The 23,612-nt window shown below is 41.4% G+C and overlaps 1 protein-coding gene across 1 annotated transcript in view; it reads left to right on the top strand.

Moving 5' to 3' along the window:
* Positions 1–23,612, top strand: part of SLC49A3 (solute carrier family 49 member 3) — a 56,099-nt gene that overhangs the window by 31,040 nt on the left and 1,447 nt on the right. Inside the window, exons 7-9 of the mRNA XM_027836468.1 lie at positions 8,991–9,143; positions 22,390–22,547; positions 23,348–23,460. Of these exons, the coding sequence (XP_027692269.1) occupies positions 8,991–9,143; positions 22,390–22,547; positions 23,348–23,460 (424 nt within the window). The remainder of the gene's footprint in view (positions 1–8,990; positions 9,144–22,389; positions 22,548–23,347; positions 23,461–23,612) is intronic.

The raw sequence follows: 23,612 nt of genomic DNA, 5'->3' as shown, positions 1-23,612 counted from the left end.
CTGGAGTCAGGAGGACCTGAGCTCAAATCCAGCTTCAGACACATAACACTCACTAGCTGTATGACTCTGGGCAAGTCACTTAACCCCAATTGCCTTCACCAAAAAAAAAAAAAGAAAAGAAAAGAAAAGAAAAGAAAAAAGAAAAAAAAGAAAGCCAGGGATTCTGAGAGTTGGAGATTAGGAAGGAAGAGCATCCCAGACATAAGGAACAGCCACCACAAAGGCCCAGAGGCAGGAAATGTGTTGTGTACAAAAACAAGGAGGCCAGTGTCACCAGATCATAATATACATGGAGGGGAGTAAAATTCCAGAAGACTTGGAAAGGTAGGAAGGGCTTTGAGGAACAGGGGATTTTCTATTTGCTTCTGGAGGTAGTAGGGAGCCTTTGGAGTTTATTAAGTGTGAGTGGGGTTGGGAAGGTTGACATGGTCAGATTTATGTTTTGGGAAAATCTCTTTGAGTGTTGAATGAGTGGAGGAACTGGAGTGGGGAGAGATTTAAGGTTGGCAGACCAGTTAGGAGGCCATTGTAACAGTCTGTGGGAGACATGATAAAGGCCTTTGGTGGTGGCTGCGGGAGTAGAGGAAAGGGCATATGTGTGAGAGATGTAGAGAAAGAAATGGCAATATGTAGCCATTGATTGGATATGTGGGGTGAGCAAGAGAGGATGGCAATGCTCTAGACAGTAAAAGAGAGGTGAGAGGTGAGAGGTGGGAGAGGAAAGGTAACGAGCTTTGATTTGGACGTGATGACTCATGTTCTCTTAGCCAATCCTGGTACCCAGGTCCTCTCACTCCCACAGTCCAATATTCTGTCCTCTGCCTTGGAAGATGGGTCCATCTCCTTGGATTTTGTAGGATTCAGTTCAATTCAACAAACATTAATAAGGACCTACTGTTTGCAGAGTCCTGTAAAATTTGTTTCCAGGAGTTTACAGTCTAGTAGTCTTGAAGCAAAAGATAATGGGATATGGACTGACTTGAGTAAGACAAAGTAGAGAGTGTAAAGATATCTAAGAGAACTAGGAAGATGGACTTCAGTCAGACCAGGCTTATGCTCCTCTGTATTCAGATTTTATGCAATTCAACAAATATTTATTGACCACTTCTAAGTACCCAAGACCGTGCTATGCCTTGTGAGACTATACTTTGCAGAGAAGGTGAAAGCTTGTATAGACAGAAGGACATTCCTTATCTGGGAGCTGCCTATGGCAGGCCCAACTCCTATCTTCTCTTTGTATCAACCATAATTTCCTTGCATTATTCTTGGATGGGAGGTTAGTGATGAAATCTTTGGTCATGGCCACCCATGAAATAGACAACTCATAAAATAAACCCAAACAGTCCCAGGTCTACACCATGGCGTCCTTCCTTGCAACAGTCCTAGTAAGTATTGTGGGAGTTGGGTGTGGGGATGGGGTGGGGATCAGAATGAGATGGAGACAAAAATTACAGAATGACCCTCAGTGCTGTATGATCCCTTCTGGTTTTTTGAGTGTTGGCAGTAGAAAAAGAGACAGAGAATATGAGGAGTTTCATAGTTTTAATTTTAATGTTGGTATTCTGAATATTTGTGAGATACCTGTCTAATGACCAGTGAGTATATATGTACAATTAGAGGAACATTCTTGCTATAAATGACACCAGAAAACATAAGGAAGTTGCAGCTAAAAGATAAGATCCTCCCCGCCCCCACCCCCCCAGTTCTCCTTGGAGAAGCAAAGTGCTGCTGCTATTTGTCCTTTGTTCTCAAAGAGGACCATGACATCAGGAAGGTGATGCCATGACATGCAAGTGAATTGGATTTAAGTGAGGGAGGGCTGTGCAAAGTCACCAGCCTCACTTTCACCTCCGGAGCCATCTGGTTCCAGTGGCCAGATATGGATCAGGACAACTGGAGATGGCCCAGGATGCAGTGGGGAACCTTGGCCTTTTCAAGCTAAGGCCTTTAACGAGTCTCAGTTTGACTGAGACAAAGCCTATTCAGTGATTAAGGCTTAATAAGAGAGGCAAATAAAGGAGTGAACAGGATTGGTGCCATCATATGCCATAAGGCAGCAAGAAATTTCATTTCTGGTTCAACATACATTTATTGAATGCCTACTATATGCAAAGTGCTTGGGATTCAAAACTCAAAGTGAAAAAGCCCCTGCCTTCAAGAAACTCCTATTCTAGTGTATGTGGTAGTGGTGTTGGGGATGGGACATAGAACGTACACAGGCACTAGATGACAAGGAGAAGGAAGGTCCTAGGGAACAACTGGGAGGAATCAGGGAAGGTTTCTTGTAGGAAGTGGTACCTGCTCTGAACCTTGAAGGACTTTAGGGATTTGGAGAGATGGAGATGAAGAAAGAATCGATTCCGGGCATGGGGAACAAACAGCCTTTGAAAAGGCACAGAGGCAGTCTAGGGAATGTTGACTTCAGGGACCGGATAATAAGCAAGGTGGGCTGAGATTGTAGACTATATGAAGGAGATATTTTGTTGTTGTTGAGTCTTTTCAGTCACTACCGACCCTCTATGACCCCATTTGGGGTTTTCTTGACAAAGTTACTGGAGTGGTTTGCCATTTCCTTCTCCAGCTCATTTTACACATGAGGAAACTGAGGCAAATGAGGTTTAGTGATTTGCCCGCGGTCACACAGCTAGTGAGTATCTGAGGCCGCATTTGAACTCAGGGCCTCCTGACTCCAGGGCTGGCGCTCTTTCCACTGCGCCACCTAGCTGCCTTGCCTGCCATATAGAAGGCACTTAGATGCTAGTTGGCCTACTGATTAATCCGAAATGTCTGGAAAGGTAGACTAGAGCCAGATTCACTGGACTAAGGGGGTTTTGTTTTACTGTAGAAGTAAGAGGAAGATTTTTAACAATTCAAGTGATGTGACAATACCTCTCTCTTCCGAATATTGGTTTGGCAGATGAGTGGAGGAGGATGACCTGGAAAAGGCGGAGGCTATTGGGAGGGAAGGAAGTAGGAAGTGGAGCAAGGAGGCATCTTCTGAAACAGGAAGGTCACCCTCTATAGGCTCTGAAAGTGGAAGAATGACTTATCAGAGGACAATCATTCGACTACCAGTGGACTTTTTTTTTTCTTTTTGACTAAGCAATGGGGTTAAGTGACTTGCCCAGGGTCACACAGCTAGTAAATGTTATGTGTCTGAGACTGGATTTGAACTCAGGTCCTCTTGAATCCAGGGCCAGTGTTCTATCCACTGCGCCACCTAACTGCCCCTCCCAGTGGACTTTTCCAGGAGCACAAGGGAGAGCTGCAGAAAGTGGAATATAGTATTTGCAAAGATAAGAAGCATGCTCCCTGAATCCAGAATTATATACCCAGCAAACCCTAGCATGATCAATGAAGACAAGTAGCCTTTGAAAAGTTTATAGAGAGATATATCTACTTCAAAGAAGTGTTTGAACTCTAAAAGCTTTCTTCTCCAAAAGATAAACATTTAAAGCAATCGGGATAAAGCAGTTGCTAAGAAAATAAAACCAGGGGCAGCTAGGTGGCGCAGTAGATAGGTCTCTGACCTTGGAGTTAAGAGGATCTGAGTTCAAATTTGACCTCAGACACTTGACACTTACTAGCTGTGTGACCCTGGGCAAGTCACTTAACCCTGATTGCCTCACCAAAAAGCCAAAAAAAAAAAAAAAGACCAAATCACTGAAGGTTCAGAATTGTGTTTCAGAGAAATGGATAATCTAGGGTGGTAGGGAGAAAAACTCCCCAACGGACCAAAAGAGAAAGTACAGAGAAGGCTAATGCCTAAATGAAGCCCTGAGCTTGATAAAGGGGAAGTCTAAGGGTTCTGTTGTTGTTGAGCTGTTTTCAGTCATGTCTGACTCTTCATGATGCTATTTGGGGTTTTCTTGGCAGAGATACTGGAGTGGTTTGCCATTGCCTTCTCCAGCTCATTTTACACATGAGGAAACTGAGGCAAACAGGGTTAAGTGACTTGCCCAGGGTCACACTGCTAGTCTGAGGCCAGATTTGAATTCAGGAAGACGAGTCTCCTTGATTCTAAGCCCATTGTTCTATCCACTGCACCACCTAATTGCCTCATGCAGCAAATAGTAATGCAATTGAATAAAAGATATAGTTCTTCACGGAAACTAAAATAAAATGACTTGTGAATACTCCTCATAATTAATGAACATGATGCAAAAATACTAAATAAAGCAGTCACCAGTAGAATGTGCAATTCTTTTTTTTGAGTGACCAAGTATTATTTATAAATGGAATCCAAGGATAGTTTAAGAGCAAGAAAATAGTATAATTTTCTCAACAACCACAAAAACCTAAAGACAACATGATCACATATTAGATGCAGAGAAAACCTTTGATTGAAAGTCTTCCTTTGGAGGACTCACTTGGGTTAAGAAAAAAAATTAATAGGAATAGTAGGGTCTTTCCATAATATGAGAAGTAAATATTTGAAAGCATGAGCTAATAATATGTATAATGGAGAAATTGCCATTAAAAAGAGCTGTTAAACAGGTATTTTCACTCTTGCTACTGCAATTTAACATGTTTTTAGAAATCTTAGCAGTGAAGCATGAAAAAGAAATAAAAGGAATAAATATTCATAGTGAAGAAGTTAAACTACCTGTATTTGCAAATGCCACAATTATGTATCTAGAAAACCCCAAACCAAAAAATTGACGGAGTTAATAAATGCTTTTAACGAAGGATTGGGTTATAAGATAAACTCCCCTAAATCTGCACGCCTGTGTATTGACACTTATGTTCAAGAAAGACTGATAGAAAAAAGAAGAAAATACCTCTTACAATAATGGCAAAAATATATCAAATACTTGGGCATTATTTTATTGGGCCACACTTTCTGAGATGGGGATCCTGGGAACACAAGCAGTAGCAGCTAGGGAGGCTGCTTTTCGCTGCTCCCCCTTGTTCCCCACCCTTGGAGTGCAAAGGCTTTCTTTTCTCCTTTGAATAAAATTATAGATCAAAAATTTGAAGGGACTTGGAGGTCATTTAGTACAGTTTCCAGCGAGGTGGCACAGTGGATGGCGCTCTGGACCTGGAGTCAGGAAGACCTGAGTTCAAATCCAGCCTCAGATACTTACTAGCTGCATGATCCTAGTCGAGTCACTTAACCTGTTTGCCTCAGTTTCCTCATCTGTAAAATGAGCTGGAGAAGGAAATGGCAAACCACTCCAGTATCCCTGGCAAGAAAACCCCAAATGGGGTCATGAAGAGTGAGGTCATGAAGCTGGACATACATGAAACAAAGAAACCACCACCACTACCACCACCACCACCACCACCATCACCATGTCATTTCACAAGGAGGAGGACGGTGTGGCCCAGGTCATCCACGCTTCAGCAGTTACAGTGAGTGGCAATATAGGCTGTCACGTGTTGGCTTGGTCCTGTCTGCTTTACAGTGGTGGATTCTACCTCACCATCACTGCTGCTCCCTATGGCCATTGTTGTTTCTTCTCCCATACTCTGGGATTTGCTTGGCCACCGACAATCAGACTGGCGTGTGCAAGGAACAGGAATGGCAAAGGCTGGGCAGGTACACCTGTCGGGACAGTTGCAGAAGGAATCTCCCTGGCTTCTTGGATACCGGCTGGTGAGTTGCTCTTATTCTGCCCTAGCAAGCTGGAGAATTGCACATCTATTTTGATGGCCAGATGTTTAATCAAATCTCCATCCCCAACCTGTACCCACCTCCTTGATCCTGGACAAAAGGTTTGTGAAAAGTCCAGGGAGATGAAGTCTGTAATAAACTGAGTCTGCAGGAATTGGCAGGGTGTTTTAAGTGCTCCTGAATCAGAGCTGGGGGACAGGAAAAGGTGGATTTTCTTATGGATATTGTCCATATCTTTCCATCTGTATATATCCTGGCCCTCTGCTGATATTCCACTTGTGTTGAAAGGCAGCATGATATAGTGTAAAGGGCTGTGAGCTTAAAGTCAGGAGAGACGTGGGTTCAGATCCTGCCTTTGATGTTAGTTATTTGACCGTATTTTTGCAAACTCTTATGGGCGTCAACCATTATTCCTCTCTGGAGAGGCTGACCAGGGCAGCTTGGGTGTGTTCGTGGTTGTTTTCCCCTGGGTTCTCTCTCCCTTGTGTGCTCATATTTGCCTCAGTGAGCTTCCTATGTGCCTGGCAAGTTGAACATAGAGAAGGCATTCAGTGAAAATATTTTTAGGCACAGCTAGTCGGCCTCATTCAGGGCCCAGAGAACATTCTCTCTCCCTCAGCATGTGCCCATATCACAGGTTAGAAACTTTCTCAGTTACAGGGTATGGGCAAGAGGAGGAAATCAAGACGGGGGAGGGGATCTGGCAACCTGGACTGGTTCCTTACTCACTTAGTTTGATCATACCCCTTTCAATCAGCAAAAGCCCACCTTTTCTCCCCAGCACCTCCCCCTCCCCCCACCATTGAGAATGAAAAAAATATAGAGATGTCACAAATGTGTATAGTCAAGCAAAGCAAATTTTTGCATTGGTTATGCGATAACCAATATATACACATATATCTACATATTACATATATAAACATATATGTGTATTGTGTATATATACACGCACATAGCAGATCTCTACATAAAGCTTCTTTTACCTAATGCGAGTTTACCCTCTGTCACAGGGAAAGGAAGTAGGCAGGCAGGAAGGAGGGGACTGTGGGAACCAGGGACAGAAGCAAGAGCAAGAAGAGGAACATACAGAAGAGGAAGAAGGGGTCAGCAGACACGTGGAGGCCAGGACACAGACACAGACAGGGGAGGATGGGTGACATGCCAGGGCAGGGGACAGATGCAGTACCTAAGGGCTGATGCATGGAAGATAGACACACAGAGAGGACACCCAGACAGGTAGGCTGAGCAGGGGCAAAGGTCTGCTCTCCCAGCAGGCTGAGGTCTCAAGGCAAACCCAGATCCCTCCCCCAACCCACCATGGTGCTGGTCTCTCCCGTGTCCATTCTTCTGCTTTCACTCGGAGAGGAGGTTTTTTTTTTGTTTTTGTTTTTTTTTTTAGGGGATGGAGGTGGGAGCGGGGAATGCCTCAGGAGCCCCAACACAGAACTGTACAGTAAAGTTAACATAGCTGTTTTTTTGGAATGAGGATTTCTTTCCGAATTCTTTACCAAAAGTTGAATTTGCAATGTGAATTTACATAAAGCGAGAACTGCCTGTACATTCTTCCCTATGACTCACCTCTCCATCAGGAGGTGGGTAGGTGTGTTTCCTCATTAATAATCATTAGTGCATCATTAGTCATTCCCAATTGTCTGTCTTTACCATATTGCTGTCATTGTATACAGATTGTTCTTCTGGTTCTGCTCACCTCACTCTGAAACCATCCCCTTCGTCATTTCTTAAAGCACAATAGTATTCTATCACATTCATGTACCATAGCTTGTTCAGCCATTCCCAAATGGATGGGCAGTCTCTCGGATTCCACTTCTTTGCCATCTCAAAAAGAGCTGCCATAATTATATTTTTGCACATCCTTAAGAGTTTGCGTTGCTTAGTTTTAATCCCTCGCTTAATTTACCCTCCTTCTAATTTCGCCTTTTTCCTTCTTGAGGGAAATGAATTTCTGTATCCAACTCTGTGTGTGTGTGTGTGTGTGTGTGTGTGTGTGTGTGTGTTCTCCTCTCCTTTGGCCAGTTTGGATGATAGTGACGTTCAGGTTGTCTCTCCATCCCTTCTTCTTTGTTTGTATCGTCTTCTACTTGTATACCCAAATTATGTAAGATAATTTCCCCTGACTTTAATGGGAGGTTTCTTGGGGCTCCTGGTGTCAGTGGGGTCTCCAGGATCAAAGTGTCCTTTGGGAAGGAAGTTATAGGATCTGGTAGGTGAGGGAGGCCCCTTGAGGCCATGGAAGATACTCTTGGGTATGAGCTGGCATGGAAATGTCCTGCTACCTGCTGTTTACTTCTGTTTCCTTCTCCTTCCTGGGCATGAAGCCAAAGGGTGTCAGGGGAATCTTTCAGGGAGGTCTCCAAGCCCATATACATCTGCCACATGCAGGAGTTTCGAGGGGATTAAGTAGTTCAGTTGGGTTTGGTGGGGGTGAGCCTGTGGCTGGGATTCAGGAACCCTGGGTTCAAGTTTAGGTTTGGCCACTAACCTTGAGCTAGTCATTTAATTCGGGTTCTGATAGACATCTACTAAGTACCCAATATGTGTAAGGACCTCGCTCTTTCCAGACCTCCGTTTTCCTTTTCTCTATAATAGTGAGGATGAGGCATGGCTCGTCATAGAATGATCATCTCCAATGGAAGGTGATGACTTTGTCCAGGTCCCACCATTCACAGATGCTCTGTCTACTTCCTGGTACTGTTAAGTGGCAGGGGGTGAAATGGTGATGGTGATGGTAATCATTGCTGGTGATGCTGGTTCTCTTCGTATTCTTGGCTGTTAACAGAGTGCCTTGCGTATAGTCAGTACTTAAAAAATGCTTATTGGACTGAGTAGTGATGGATGTCATGATGACGGTGGGGGTGGAGGTGCCCTGAGTGACAGAGAGTTACACATGACTGTTTTTCTGATTATCCTCTTAATCTGTTCTTAAAAGAGGGTATCAGGGCAGCTAGGTGGCACAGTAGATAGAGCACCAGCCCTGGAGTCAGGAGGACCTGAGTTCAAATCCGGCCTCAGACACATAACACTCATTAGACTCTGGGCAAGTCACTTAACCCTAATTGCCTAACAAAAAAGAATAAAAAGAGGGCATCAGAAAACACCTGACAGATAATAATATAGGGCCTCAACTAGGAGAGGTTTGATCAATGTTTGTTGATTTGAATTGCCATCATGGAAGTGATGAGCGGCAACTCTCCATTGATAGGCATTTGATCATGTTGATGTGTGCTGGAGACAAAACCAGAGACCTCCCCGCCATGTTTTGCCTGGCCATGACATGCCCCATGCTGATGGCAAGATGGTGGGTGATAGTCTGCCCTGTGACCTCTAATGACGGTGTGACCTTTTCCTTTTTTAGGAATTTTCTGGCCTCTGTGGTGCTCTCTTCATTGTGTTTGGGATTATTGGTGCTTTTGTCCTTGGCCTCTTTGTGGACAGGACCAAACTGTTCACTGAAGTCACCAAGGTTGGTTTTTGTCTGACTACATTAGCTACCATCGCTTTTGCCCTGGTAAGTGTCCATCCTATATGTTTTGCATGATTTTACATGTATAATGGATACCATATTGCTTGTCTTCTCAATGGGGGGAGGGGCTTGAGGGAGGGAGAGAATTTGGAACTCAAAGTAAAAAAATGAATATGTTAAGTGTCTATCTTAGGCCATAGAGGGGACAAAGGGATCTTTGACACTTGCTGATTGAAACCAGCCCCTAGGGCAGGACTTGGGTATGGTTTTCTTCAGGATAAGAGAGGGAGAGTGGGCAGGAGTATAAGGATATATTCTGAGCCTAGTCAGGAAAGGGCTTGAGAGGCTAGGCCTAGAGAGATGCATCATTGGCCCCAGATGTGATCATAATAGTCATCAGGTCCAGGTAACCAGGTAACCAATTCATCACCAGGGATGGTGAAAAGGTGGTGCTACAGGCAGGGGAGAGAAGGAGAAAAGGTGATATTGGGATACGAACAATAGGCGTAGAGAGATAAGACTATATTTGTTGTTGTTCAGTTGTTTCAGTCATGTCCAACTCTTGATGACCCCATTTTGGGGTTTTCTTGACAAAAATACTGGATTGGTTTGCCATTTCTTCTCCAGCTCATTCTACAGATGAGGAAACTGAGACAAACAGGGTTAAATGACTTGCCCAGGGTCACACAGTTAATAAGTGTCTGAGGCCAGATTTGAACTCAAGAAGATGCATCTTTTTGACTCTAAGCCCAGTACTCTATCCACTATGCCACCTAGCTGCCCTACACAGAACATTCATACCTCATTCTCACAACAGCCCAATGAGGTTGGCAGGCCATGGACTATCACAGAACTATGCAGTCCCCTCCCTGCCCCTCCCCTCCCTTTCCTTTCCCTTCCCTTCCCTCAAAGTCTCAAAAGATCTCAAGAAGATCTTAAACGTTACTTGGTTCAACCTCTACCTTATTGAGAGGCTCCTTCTCTATTCCTGATAAGGGATAATATATGATCATGGCCAAGTTACTTAATTCCTCAGAGCCCTGGTTTCCCCATCTATAAAATGGAGAAACAAAATAAGGATTTATTAAGTGCCTACTATTAAGTGCCGGGCCTTGTGTGAAGCACTCTACAAATATCATCTCATTTGATCCTCACAACAACCCTGGGAGGCAGATGCTTTTATTATCCTCATTTTACAGTTGAGGAAACTGAGGCAGACAGAGGTTAAGTGACTTGCCCAAGTTTATACAGCTAATAAGTGTCCAAGGTCATATTTGAACTCAGGTCTTCCTGACTCCAGGTCCAGCGCTCTATTCACTGCGTCACCTAGCTCCTCTTTTTCCTAGCTTACAAGATGATAGATTTTCATGATATTCTCTAGCTATACATATCAGCTATTATTATTATAATGATCTGGGACTTGGTACCTCCCAAGGCAGACTTTTGGGTAGCTGCAATTTTTAGAAAGTTCTTCCTAATTTAAGTCTGCATTTCCCTGATTGATTAAGGATTTTGAAGTAGTGATTAATAGTTTGTGTTTCCTCTTTTTTTTAATCTTTTTTATTTTTTGGATTATTAAAATTGTTACTTTTAAATTTTTTCTTCATTTTTTTCTTTTTTAAAATTAATTTATTTTGATTTATCAACAATCATTTCCATAAGCTTTTGAGTTTTAAACTTTTCTCCCCCTCCCTCCCTCTTTCCCTCCCCAAGATGACTCGCAATCTGATATTGGCTATACATATACATTCCTATTAAACATATTTTCACATCAGTGATGTTGTAAGTAAGAATTAGAACCAATAGGGGGAACCATCAGAAAGAGGAAACAAAACAAAACAGAAGAAAAAAAATAGCAAATAGTATGCTTCGATCTGCATTCAAACTTCATAGTTCTTCCTTTGGATGTGGAGAGCATTTTCCGTCCTGAGATGTTTGGAGATGTCTTAGATCCTTGCATTGCTGAGAAGGGATAAGTCTATTAACGTTAGTCGTTGCACAACATGGCTGTTACTGTGTACTCCTGGTTCTGCTCACTTCACTCAGCATCTGTGCTTCCTCTTTTAGAAATTGTCTGTGCTCTTTGGTTATTTGTCCACTGACAGGAATGGAAGCACCTGGAGAAGAGCAGGGGAATATTGGGTTATTACACTGGTAAATTTATGCCAGTGCCTTCTTGAGTCAGTTTGTCAGATTTCCCTCAGAAATATTAAAAAGAAGGACTTTCCTTTTAAAAAAAATATTTTCTTGATACTTTAAAAATCGAATTCACTCTCCTGCAACAACGATAGACAGTTAAGCAAAACAAAGGACAGATTGGTGCTACACTTGAGAAAGTTGTCTGGGTCTGCCAGCGCCATCTCACTAGCCTCTTCTCTTCTCAACCCCTTGTCATTTATCTTCTTTTTCACTGCTCTATGGACACTGCTCTCTCCAACGTTAGATCAGAGACCTCCTACTCACCAAATGCTTCTCCGTTCTTGTCCTTCTTGACCTCTCCTAGCATTTGAAAAGATTGATCACCTTTCTCTCTTAGGATAGTCTCTCCCTCCTTGGCTTTCTGGGTTTTTCTGCTTTTTTCTCTCTCTCTCTTTTGCTATCCCCAAGGATTTCTCTGTAATCTATTTGTTTCCTTTTTCTTTATTTTGGATACCTTGGGTTTTTTGTGGTTTTGCAAAATCTTTTCATTTTCACAAAATTGAGTCTATCTATTTTGTTTGCAGGGCAGCTAATGAATAGAGTGCTGGGCCTGGAAGTTGGGAAGATTCATCTTCCCAAGTTCAAATCTGGCCTCAGACATTTATTAACTATGTGACCCTGGATTCAGTCAAAGGGTCAAACTTGAGGACCTAAGGGCCACATGTGGCCTGAAGGCCACAGGTTCCCCACTCCTGTTCTAATCTTTCCAGATAACAGTTAAACTATAATTCTCTCTCTCTCTCTCTCTCTGTCTCTCTGTCTCCCCTTCAAGGCATAGTAACAAAATATCCAAGGTGTATGTGGGAAAGAATCTTGCCCAACTAGAGTAGTGTAGTATTTAACTCCCTTCGGCACATCCCAACGTCAATTCCAAAGGCTGATTCTGAAGTATGACTTGTCCATATGAGTTCTTTGACCTGTTGTTTTCAACTACAATACTTAGATTTGCTGGAAAACTGGTTCTGGGAACAAAACTGAGTTCCCACAACTTTTCTAAATGTTTTGCTCCAACTTCTTTGGACATTTCTATTTCTTGAAGGAAAACCTTGTTGTGACCGTGATTAATGCTTTTTTGACAAAAAGTTCATTCTTCCTTCTGGCAGCTTCAAGGACTTTTTCTTTGTTGTTTTGAAGTTTGACAATGAAGAGACTGGGCTGGTTGAATTTTGAATTTATCTGCTGGGATGCCATAGATTTGATTTGCAGAGTGTTGCTTTAGGGGAAAAAAAATAGTTCTGGGAAGCATACTTGTGCAAGCTCCTGGAAGCTTTTTTTCTTTTACATCTTTCCAGGACCCTCAAATACATCTCTTCCCAATTTTCTTCCAACTGGGTGCTTTTCTGAGCTTGCTCTGTCTTTCTAAGTCTTTACATGTCACTGTTTCTTCTACTACCCTAAGCCTACTTATAGTGCCCAGATTCTCTGTACTATTCTCCATCTTGCTGAATTTTGTCATCTCTTCTTGAGATTTTGGGGTGCTGCATTCTCTTCTTTTAATACCTTTCTGGCTTTTTATTTGCTGGTTGTAGCACTTTCTGTAATTACTTAAGCGTGTCTATCATGACTTTGGTCAGTGCCTTACACAGTATTTGGCACATCACAAGGACTTAGAAAATTATCATTGATTGCTTGATTGTATTTCTCAGTATTGTTGTTGTTACTCAGTCCTTTCAGGCGTGTCTTATTCTTTGTGACCCCATTTGAAGTTTTCTTGGCAAGAATACAGGAATGGTTTGCCATTTCCTTTCCCAGCTCCATTTACAGATGAAGAAACTGAGGCAAACAGGGTTAAATGACTTGCTCAGGGTCATACGGCTAGTAAGTATCTGAGGCTGGATTTGAACTTTGGAAGTTAAGTCTTCCTGACTCCAGGTCTGACACTCTATCCACTGTGCCACCTAGCTACATTATGTTTTATACTATTTTTGGTGGGGTGGCAAGAGGGATGAAGTGACTTGCTTAGGGTTGCATAGCTAGTACGTGTCTGAGGCTGGATTTGAACTCAGGTCTTCCTGACTCCAGGACCATTTTACCATGTAGCTGCCCCTGTTTTATACCAAGGCAATTGGGGTTAAATGACTTGCCTAGGGTCACACAGCTAGTAAGTGTCAAGTGTTTGGTCTGAGGCCAGATTTGAACTCAGGTCCTCCTGGCTTCAGGGCCAGTGCTCTATCCACTGCGCCACCTACCTGCCTCTCTCCTGTTTCTTTTCATAAGCTCCACAATATGTGCTTTATCGAATCAGAACCATCCTTCAGATTTCTCATTGTCCCTTTGGTGAGTTTGAATATACTGGTGTGAATTTCTAACCATTTTGTTTCATTTGGGAGTTTTCGTTTTTATGTTTGAAGGGAATTGTGGAGGTGTGACCTTTGACTTACATCTTCCTGAAAGGCCATCCCTTATTATATTGAGGTGAAATCTGCTGCTCTAAAACTGGTACCTTTCCCCCTGCCCCCCTACTTCTGGAAAACTCTAATCCCTCTTCCATGTCATAGGACTTCAAACATTTGAAGAAGTGTTGTGCCGCTGTTAAATTTTCTCTTCAGGCTAAATTGTAGGCTCCACTACCTTTAACTGATGCTCCTATGTTACACAATCAAGTCCCCTTGCCATCCTCAGGATGCATTCCACTTTATCAGTGTCCTTACCAAAATGTTTTGCTTAGAATTAGGCACAATGATCCAGAGATAGGCTGGCTACCAGAGTATGGTAGGGCTATCGATAGCACAGATAGGATGTAAGTTTCTTGAGAGCAGGGATTGTTTCATTTCTCTTTGTATCTCCAGCATCAGCATCTAGCACAATGCTTAATAAATGTTTGTTGGTTGATTGTTTGACTATCACCCCCTTCACTCTGGATATTATGCTTCTATTAATAGAGCCTGTATTTAGGCTCTATTAATAGACATAGGCTACTGTGGTGCACCTTGGACACATTGAGCATCCAGTTCATTAAAACCTCTGGTTCTTTAATTTTTGAATTATTATCTAGCTATGTTTCCCTCATTATGTTATTTATGCCATTGATTTTTTTTTTAGAACTCTTCATTTATCTCTATTAATTCCATCTGGCTAAATCAGGTCCACATTCTGGGCTCAAGATCTTTTTAAAACTTTTTAATAAAACAAGTATTATTGAAACTTCTCTTGAGAAGTGCAAGTATTTAGACATATCAATAGCAGCAAAAGATTTTTAAAAACAGCAAACAAAATAAAACCAAAGAGAGATGAATTGTGTATGTGCTCATTTTTTCTGTTATTTGCTGATTCTCTACCTCAGACTCCAAGCTATATATACTTACTTTAGCACAGTAAGAACCAAACCATTCCTCCCATTTTTGAAATTCTTTTAAAAATCTTTTTTAGGTATTTACCATGGATTGTTGTGGTTATTGCCATGCTTGATTACCTATTTGTAGATGGTTTATTTATTTCTACCCTTCATATAAGTTGTCTCACTTCATATGAATTATGTGCATTTCTTTTTATATTGTTACTTTCATGTTTCTTCGAATGCTTGACATTTGCCATTTCCTATGGCATAATAATATTCTGCAAAACCTAGCTTTTGTTTCTAGCTTTGGGGAATTTAAGGGGGATATTAAAAATAGTGCTAGTAAGAATATTTTTATATCCATAGTGCTTTTTTCTCCATCAGGGATCTCCTTTATCAATAGTCCCAGTAGTGACCTCATCAGGTCAATGGGTATGACATTTTAATAATTCTTATTGTATAATTCCATATAGTTTTCCAGAAAGGCATCAACAGTGGAACAGCATGCCTACTTTACCACAGATGCTGCAGCACTAAATTTATCATCTTTTATTATAAGAATCCTATTGAAATAATTTTGGATCCCAGTTTTTTCATTTGGCTCATTAGTTACACTGCTCATTTTTGTGTCATCTCACCAGTTCGGTGAGGACAGCAATGTCTTCATTGATAAAAATACTGAGTAGCACAGAGTCAAGGACCGATCTCTGGGGTACTAGTGCCCTGCCTCCCAATTGACATCATTCACTACATCTATGGCTTCGTCACTGAACCAGCTCTGAGCCCACCTAACTGTATCAACATGTAGCCCAAACTTTTCCATCTTGCTCACAAGTGAAGCACTTTGTCAAATGCTTTGCTGAAATCTAGGTAGAACCACCACCATTTCGTAGGCGCTTACTATTTTTAAAGCCCTCTATTTCATAGCATTTCTTTGGTTTATCAATCCAATAACTTTGCCAAAATGGGAAATAAGGTTAGGTCTGGCACGGCATGTTTTCACAGAATCAGAATCACAAAATCTCAGTGGAAGGTACCACAAAGGCCAGTGAGTCCAGCTTCAACAAGAACCTTGTATGCTATACTCCACAAGTGGTCAGGTAGACCTCGCTTCAAGGTTGCTAATGCGAGAGAACCTCTGATCTCCTAAAGCAGCCATTCATTCCACTATTGGATGGCTCTTGTTAGTTTTTCCCAACCAAAATCTGCTTATCTGCAACATCCACTAATTCCTATTAGTTTTGTACTTTGGGGCAGATTAGTACAGGTGTCATACTTACCTGGTGAATCACGATAGGAGTCTCACTCAGCTGAATCAACTCCTATCCTTACAGAATAATCTTTTCCATTAGGCTCTTACAAATGCTTAATTTTGTTCCAATATTGAACCTAAACTATCGGGAGACTTTCAGATGTTTAGAGATGACTGTCATTTCCCCCCAAGTCTTCTCATCTTCAGGAGAAACATCTCCAGAGGCTTCAGCTACTTCTCAGAACATGGCATGATCTTAAAGCCCTTCATCATCCTCATCAGCCCTCTCTGGATAGTGTCTAGTTTTTCAGCATCCTTTCTAACTTGTGACAATGAGCACAATACCATCAATGTAGTCAGACTAGAGCATAGTACAGCAAGGTTATCAATTCCCTAGTCCTGGATACGTTTTCTCTCTATTCAGCTTATGAGAGCATTAGTTTACAATTTTCTAAACTCCCTCCTCCCTTTAATCTTTTTCAGATGAAAAGATGCTTACTTTCCCATTTTGTACTCATGAAGTTGATTTTTTGAACCCAAGTGAAAGAGTTTATATTTATACCTATTAAATTTCACCTAATTAGGTTTGGTCCAATGCTTTACTGAGATTTTTTGGATCCTGACTCATACATATACATATATATATATATATATATATAGATATAGTTTTCATATATTTTCGCCATCTCTTCTGATTTTTAAGTCTACCTTCAAAATGGATAAACATTTCAACTACAGTTTTATTGATAAAAGTGTTAACATAGAGCCAAGCATAGATTGCTGCAGCATTACTCTTAAGACCTTCCAAGCTTCTAACATCCAACCATTCCTGACTGTTCCTTGAGTCTGATCAGTCAACCAGTTCTGAGGGCATCTTACTCTTCTGTGGAATCTGTGTGACAGTGGCTAAAATATTGTACTGTTATGTGCTTCAGAAACTCCCTAGAACTTAACTAATTGTCATATATAGCTTGCAATCTTCCCTGGTGGAGGGACCTCTCATGCTAGGAGTTCCCTATGCTAACAAAATCACAGATCTTTTTTTGTAGACACATATTCTTCATCAGTGACAACAGCAGACCCCAATAACATAGTTCTTGATGTACTTTTTGAGAAAGTAGAAATGGCACTAAGAACAACAAAAATGAGAACAGAAGGACCAAACTAAATGAACATAGACAATGTCTGTATTGAAGACAATATAGTTTTGAGGGATTGAGTTTCCAGATATCTGAAGGTGAGGGAAAGATATCAGATGCTTAGAAAAAATATCACAAATGTTATCACTACTCCCAAAAAGAGAAAATACTAATAACTACTATGTCAGCTTTCCTATTTCTTTGAAATTGTTATCTACTTATTAATATATCCTAGAGTTTTTCTAGAAATAATTGTTTCACTAGTATGACTTCTGAAGACTGTGTCTTCCCTCTTTTGAAAATCAGGACAATATTTGACCATTTCTGATCCTGTAGGACATTATTATCATCATCATCAATATTATTATCACTAACAATGACTCAGCAATCGCATTAATAGACTTTTCAATATCCTCAGCTATACTCAGTATGGATTTGGTAACAGGACTTCATTGCAGGAATCTATGTATGTAGGTCATCTCTACCTCCTGGCTTCCCTGGCATCCTTCAAGCCCCAGCTAAAAATTTTCTAACAGGAAGCCTTTCCTGATGCCCCTTAATTCTAGAACCTTCTGTCTGTTGATTATTTCCCATTTATCCTGTATATAGCTTCTCTGTACATATCTGTTTGCATGTTGTCTCCCCCATTAGATTGTAAGCTCCTTGAGGGCAGGGACTTTTTCTGTTCTTTGTATCCCCAGCACTTAATATATTGCAAGGCACACAGTAGCCCTCTAATAAATGCTTATTGACTGATGTCTGTGTTCTCTCATCATCTCACTTCATTTTTACAACCTTGTGCTATCCATCTTAGTATTAAGAGCAGTCTTATTTATGGAACAGAAGTAAAGTAAGAGTTGAGTGGTCTATAGAATATAATAAAATACAGAATTTGTCAAGATGCCAATATTAGAATTTTATTCTTGAGAGCCCCTTATCTCTTTTCTTTTTTAATCTAAATTTTACTTTTAAAAGTTTTTCAATTAATAAGTATTTATTTTCTCTCTCCACCTTGGTCTCCAAATTGGGGTGGGGTGCTGGAGAGAAAGGAAAGAGAAAAACAAAACCCTCATAACAAATACGCATAGTCAAATAAAACAAATGGCCACATGGTCCGTGTCCAAAATTTTATGTTTCATTCTACATCTTAAGTCCATTACCTCTCCATCAGGAGATGGGGGAAGCATGCTTCATCATTAGTCCCTTGGAGTAATGGTTGGTCATCTCTCATTGATCAGATTTCTTATGTCCTTCAAAACTGTTTGTCTTTAAAATGTTGTTTTGTTGTTAAATTGTTCTTCTGGCTTTGCTCACTTCACTTTCTATTGGTTCATACAAGTCTTCTCAGGTTTCTATGAAACCATCTTTTTATCAGTTCTTATGGCATGATGATATTCCATTACATTCACATGCCATAATTTGTTCAGCTACTCCTGAATTAAGGAGCGTCCACTCCACATTCAGTTCTTTGCTTTAATAAAAGAGAACCGCTATACATGGTATTGCATACATGAGTTGTTTTTCTCTTTTGGGTATAGGCCTGATAGCAGTTTGATCCAACTTTACTTCTAGAATCTTAGGCCAGGAGAGCCTACATATTCTCTCTTAATTCTTTGGAATCTGCTCTCCTAAAAGTTTAGGATGCACATCAAGCTAGTGTTCCTTAGCTTATCTCTCATGAATTTTAAAATGACACCACTTCCTACTAAGGTTACTGACCAATCAGGAGGTTGACCATTTTGGACAAAATCTAATCTAGAATAGCCATTCACCTGGTTGCTCCCTTTGATTTTTCAAGAATGAGATTGTCAAGGCAAGTAAGGAAGCTCTCAGTTGCTCTTTAATTAGCACTATTGCAGGAAGTTTGATGAATAGCTGGAAGACAGATTATGGGGGACCTTAATGCCAGGGCAAGGGGTTTGTATTTTGACCTATAAGGAAGAAGGAGTCACTGAAAGTTTTGGAGCATTGGAGTGACATTCAGACCTACATCTTATACTCTTACAAAGGCAACTTGTGAATCATTCCAAGGACAACTTATCATTTTCTGTGAGGCCCTGACCCATTGTTGGCAAGAAGTGTACATTCTCTCTCTCTCTCTCAATTAAAAAATTTTTCACTGATGTCCCTTTTTAAATATTGGGGAATCTAAATTGGGGGGCACAGTGCTAGACCTAGGGTCGTGAAGACCTGAATTCAAATAGGCCTCAGACACTTACCATCGATGTGACTTTGGGGAAGTCACTTAAACTCTGTCTGCCTCAGTTTCCTCATCTGTAAAATGATGATAATAATAGCACCTACCTCATGAGGATAAAATGAGGTAATGTTTATAAAGACTTTGCAAACCTTGAAGTAATACATAAATGCTAGCTATTATTTTTTTATTAATAATCCATGATGATTTTCCAATGATCATCCTCTCCTACACCAAAAGAACCTTCCCTTGTAACAAAGAAATAGAGTTAAGCACAATAAATCAATGTATTGGCCATAGCCGACAATGTATGCCTCACTCCACACCTACAGTCCACCACCTCTCTTGTTGTTCATCCTTAGTACTTGAAGAGGACCAATGATATCCCAATGATGAGGTCAAGGTACAGTGTCTTTGACTGTAGCTGGGCAGTCCAACATGAGCTCAGAAGGTTCTACGACAGGTCGGGCACAAATAGTTTATTTTAACATTTGGGGTAGAGATGTCTTCAGATTCCTTTGTGCTGCTGCTAGGTGGTCCTGCACCAATGCCTTCTGTATCTCACAGTCCACACCAGAGAGACCTTGAGAGTGTCCTTATACCACTTCTTCTGACCTCTTTGTGAGTGTTTCCCTTATTTGAGTTCTTCATAAAATAGTCTTTAGGTAAATATATGTTTGGCATTTGAACAGCATGGCCAGCCAGGAGTTGCACTCTCTGCAGTAGAGTTTGAATGCTTGGAAGTTCAGCTTGAGAGACGACCTCAGTGTCTGGAATCTATCTTACTAGGTTATCTTCAGAAGGTCTGTACATATTTGTCAACCTGACCAAGGCCTTTGATACTATCAGTTGTGAAGGCTTGTGGGAGATCATGGCAAAATTTGGTTACCTGGAGAAGTTATCAGTATCATACGCCAGTTTTATGATGGCCTTGCATGGGTTCTGGATAAAGGACTATGCTTTCACTCTTTCCTGGTCACCAATGGAGTGAAGCAGGGCTGTGTGCTTGCCCCCATGCTTTTTAGTATGATGTTTTCTGCAATATTGTCAGATGCCTTCATCAAGGACGAAAATGGCATTAAGGTCAGCTACCATATTGGTGGTAAATTATTTAACTTGAAAAATCTACAAGCTAAGATTAAAATGGAAGGAGAGTTGGTACATGACCTTTTGTTCACTGACGACTGTGCACTTAATGCAGCTTCTGAGGCTGAGATGCAACAAAATATGGATCAATTCTCTTCCACTTGTGCTAATTTTGGCCTGACAATCAATGCCAAGGAAACAAAGGTTCTCCACCAACCAGCACCACACCATCCATATGTGGAGCCATTAGTTACAGCAAATGGAAAGTTTTTGAATGTTGTGCATAAGTTCTCTTAACTTGGCAGTATACCTTCCAGGGATGTACACATAGATGATGAGATTGATGCACACATTGCTAGAGCTAGCTCCGTGTTTGGTAGGCTCCAAAGGAAAGTGTGGGAGAAAAGAGGTATTAGACTGCCTACTAGACTGAAGGTCTATAGAGCCACTGTGATGACCTTATTATTGTATACCTGTGAAACCTGGACAGTCTACCAGCACCATGCCAGAAAATTAAACCACCTCTCTAGTGACAGATGGAAAGCCTGCTTCCTTTCAGTCCTCTGAAGTCATCATTGGTTGTTGTCCTGGTTGGAGGCCTGAAGTCTTTCAGTGGTGTTTTCCTTAATTTTTTTTTGTTTTTTTTTTAAAAATTGTCTTCCTAGTTCTGTTTACTTCACTCTGCATCAATTCATATGGGTCTTCCAAAATTTCTCTGAATTCTTCAAATTCATCATTTCTTATGACACAGTAATATTCCTTTACACTCAAGGAGCACAATTTGTTTAGCCATTTCCAAACTAGTTAATCCATTATAGGCATATAAAAAGTATTGCAGTAAGTATTTTTGTGTACCTTTCCCTCTTTTATTTTTTCTGACCCAGGAAGTAGATCCCTATCCCCATTTCCTCACCCTCTTTTCTCCACCACCACAGCAGTGGAAATGGGGAACAGCTCTGATAGGTGCTTCAGATCTGGAGACAGCAAGAGCTACATTCTCAAATTCTGAGAAGTCTGAGTGATGGATTCTCTCTTTTATATAAGGGATTGATGTACTTGGTTACGTTCTAGCATGAGAAAATGTAGAGAACTGGGCGGTGACTTGTTCAGTATTTGTGATCAGCACAAAGAACCATGTGTGGTATCTGGGGATCATGGTCTCTGTAGTAAATAATATTCAGCTACTTAATTAAATAGTAATAGGGTCTAAGCTTGGAGGTTAAAGGAAGCAGAGTTTAGAAATATGGGTACAATAATCCACTTTTGGGAAAGTCATAAATCTTGCATTTGGCCATTTGGACTGTTTTGAAAGTCTTAATGAATGTCATTTAGCATCTAACAGTATTTACCAAGCATTGGTAATTCCCAGCAACATTTATCAAACTTTCTCCACTGATCCAAGGCCCCTGTGTCCAAAGGCACATGTGTCTATGAATTTGAGGGTCAATCCCTTGGCTTGGGGTCAGAGGTCAGTCTGCAGTCAGGCTCAGAGGTCAGTCTATGGTTGATGTTGGAGGATCTTTCTGTGGATCAGGCCTTTTTCTTTTGCTGAATCTTGAATTATCCCCTATTAAAAAGGATTTTTGTAATAGCAACACTGGGCGATGACCAACTTTGATAGACTTAACTCTTCTCAGCAATACAATGATCTAAGACAATTCTAGAAGACTCATGATGGAAAATGCTATTGACATCCAGAGAAAGAACTATGGAGTCTGAATGCAGATCGAAGGATACTATTTTCACTTTTATTTTCCAGGGATTTTTCTCTTTTGTTCTGATTCTTCTTTCACAATATGACTAAAGTGGAAATATGTTTAATATGATTGTACATGTATAACCTATATCAGATTGCTTGTCAATTTGGGGAAGGGGGAGGGAAGGAAGAGTGGGAGAAAAAAATTCAAAACTCAAAATCTTATAAAAATGAACGTTGAAAACTATCTTTACATGTAGTTGGAAAAAATAAAATACCATTAAGTGGGGGAAAAAGAAATTAGAAAAAGAGAAAATAAAGAAAAGAACTTTTGCCCCTGTCTTGGCTCAGCCCTTCATTACAGCCACAGACCTAGGCGTGTATGGGGGTGGGGGGAAGCAGGGGCTGGGCAGTGTTCCTAATGATTGTGCTATCTCTGCTCCAGGTGTCTCAGATCCAGGGCCAGAAGGGGTGGATAGCTGTGGTCTGCTCTCTATTAGGATTCTTTGGTTTTTCCATTTGCCCAGTTTCCTTTGAGTTAGCTGTTGAATGCTCCTATCCAGTAGGAGAAGGTACCTCCACGGGTTTGGTCTTTGTGATAGGGTAAGTACTGCCCTGGTCCTCTGCTAACTCCCCAGAGACACATCCTTCCCAAGTGTTCCAAACTTGCCTCTGTTCATGTCCAGCCATCTGCACATTCTGTCTTCTGCCAAACCCGCGTGATCCTCCTTATAGCCTCCCATCTACCTGCTAACCCTGTGTGACCACTACACAACTTCCTAAGTGTGTCATTCCTGTCTTTCTCTCTGCCAACACCATTTTGCTTCCCTTATTGCTTTCCCATTTCCCTGGCAACTCTGTGTGACTATCCCTACAATCACCCAAATGTCTCATTCTTACCTTCCTTCTTTCTGCCGAATCCTGTATAGCCAACCCTACATCCTCTCTAAATGCTGTCTCCTAACATCTTCCCAGTCTATCAGGAATCCCTGACCTCTTCCAATCCTGTGTAGCCACCCCTATGCCCTTCCCAAGTATCTCACTCTGCCCACTATTCCTCTCCTGATCCCATTCCCTCATCCCTGTCTTTCCATCTCTATACCCACTTCAGACCCAGATATCTCACACTTTTTCTCTGAACTTCTCTCCTCATTCCTCCCCCCTCCCCGTCCCTGACCAGAGTGACAGTGGGACCCCAAAACAGAATTAGCTTAGAAGGCTGCCTGAGAGAAAGAGCAGCCATGACCAAGGGCCTTGTTGATCCTAGAGAGTAAGGGCCTAATTTTGTACCATGATGCCTGGGGAGTTGTGTGGTCTGTTTGGGTGGGAAAGTGCCTTTAGAATTGAGAGTCAGGAGTCCAGGAAGGACAAGGACTCAGGCTCTGGCTGTATCTGTGCTGCAGACAAATTGAAGGTGTGATCACCATGGTCCTGTTACAAGCCCTGACAATACGGCGCAGTGGCTCTGGCCCCTCCACATGCCAGCTGCAGGAAGGCACCGTCCTCGACTGGACAAGTGAGTAAATGGCACTTTGTATGGGCCTAAGCCTTGGAACTCAGGCAACTAAGGCCGGGGATGGACTAGATTCCATAAACTACCAGACATACATTGATTTTCATCTTTCCCTATCCTGCTTGCCCCATGCCAAGCCACATTGGATTCAATTC

Source organism: Vombatus ursinus, unplaced genomic scaffold (genome assembly GCF_900497805.2).
Source record: "Vombatus ursinus unplaced genomic scaffold, bare-nosed wombat genome assembly UNPS02014818.1, whole genome shotgun sequence".
Taxonomy (NCBI): domain Eukaryota; kingdom Metazoa; phylum Chordata; class Mammalia; order Diprotodontia; family Vombatidae; genus Vombatus; species Vombatus ursinus.
This window is presented reverse-complemented; position numbering and strand designations above follow the sequence as displayed.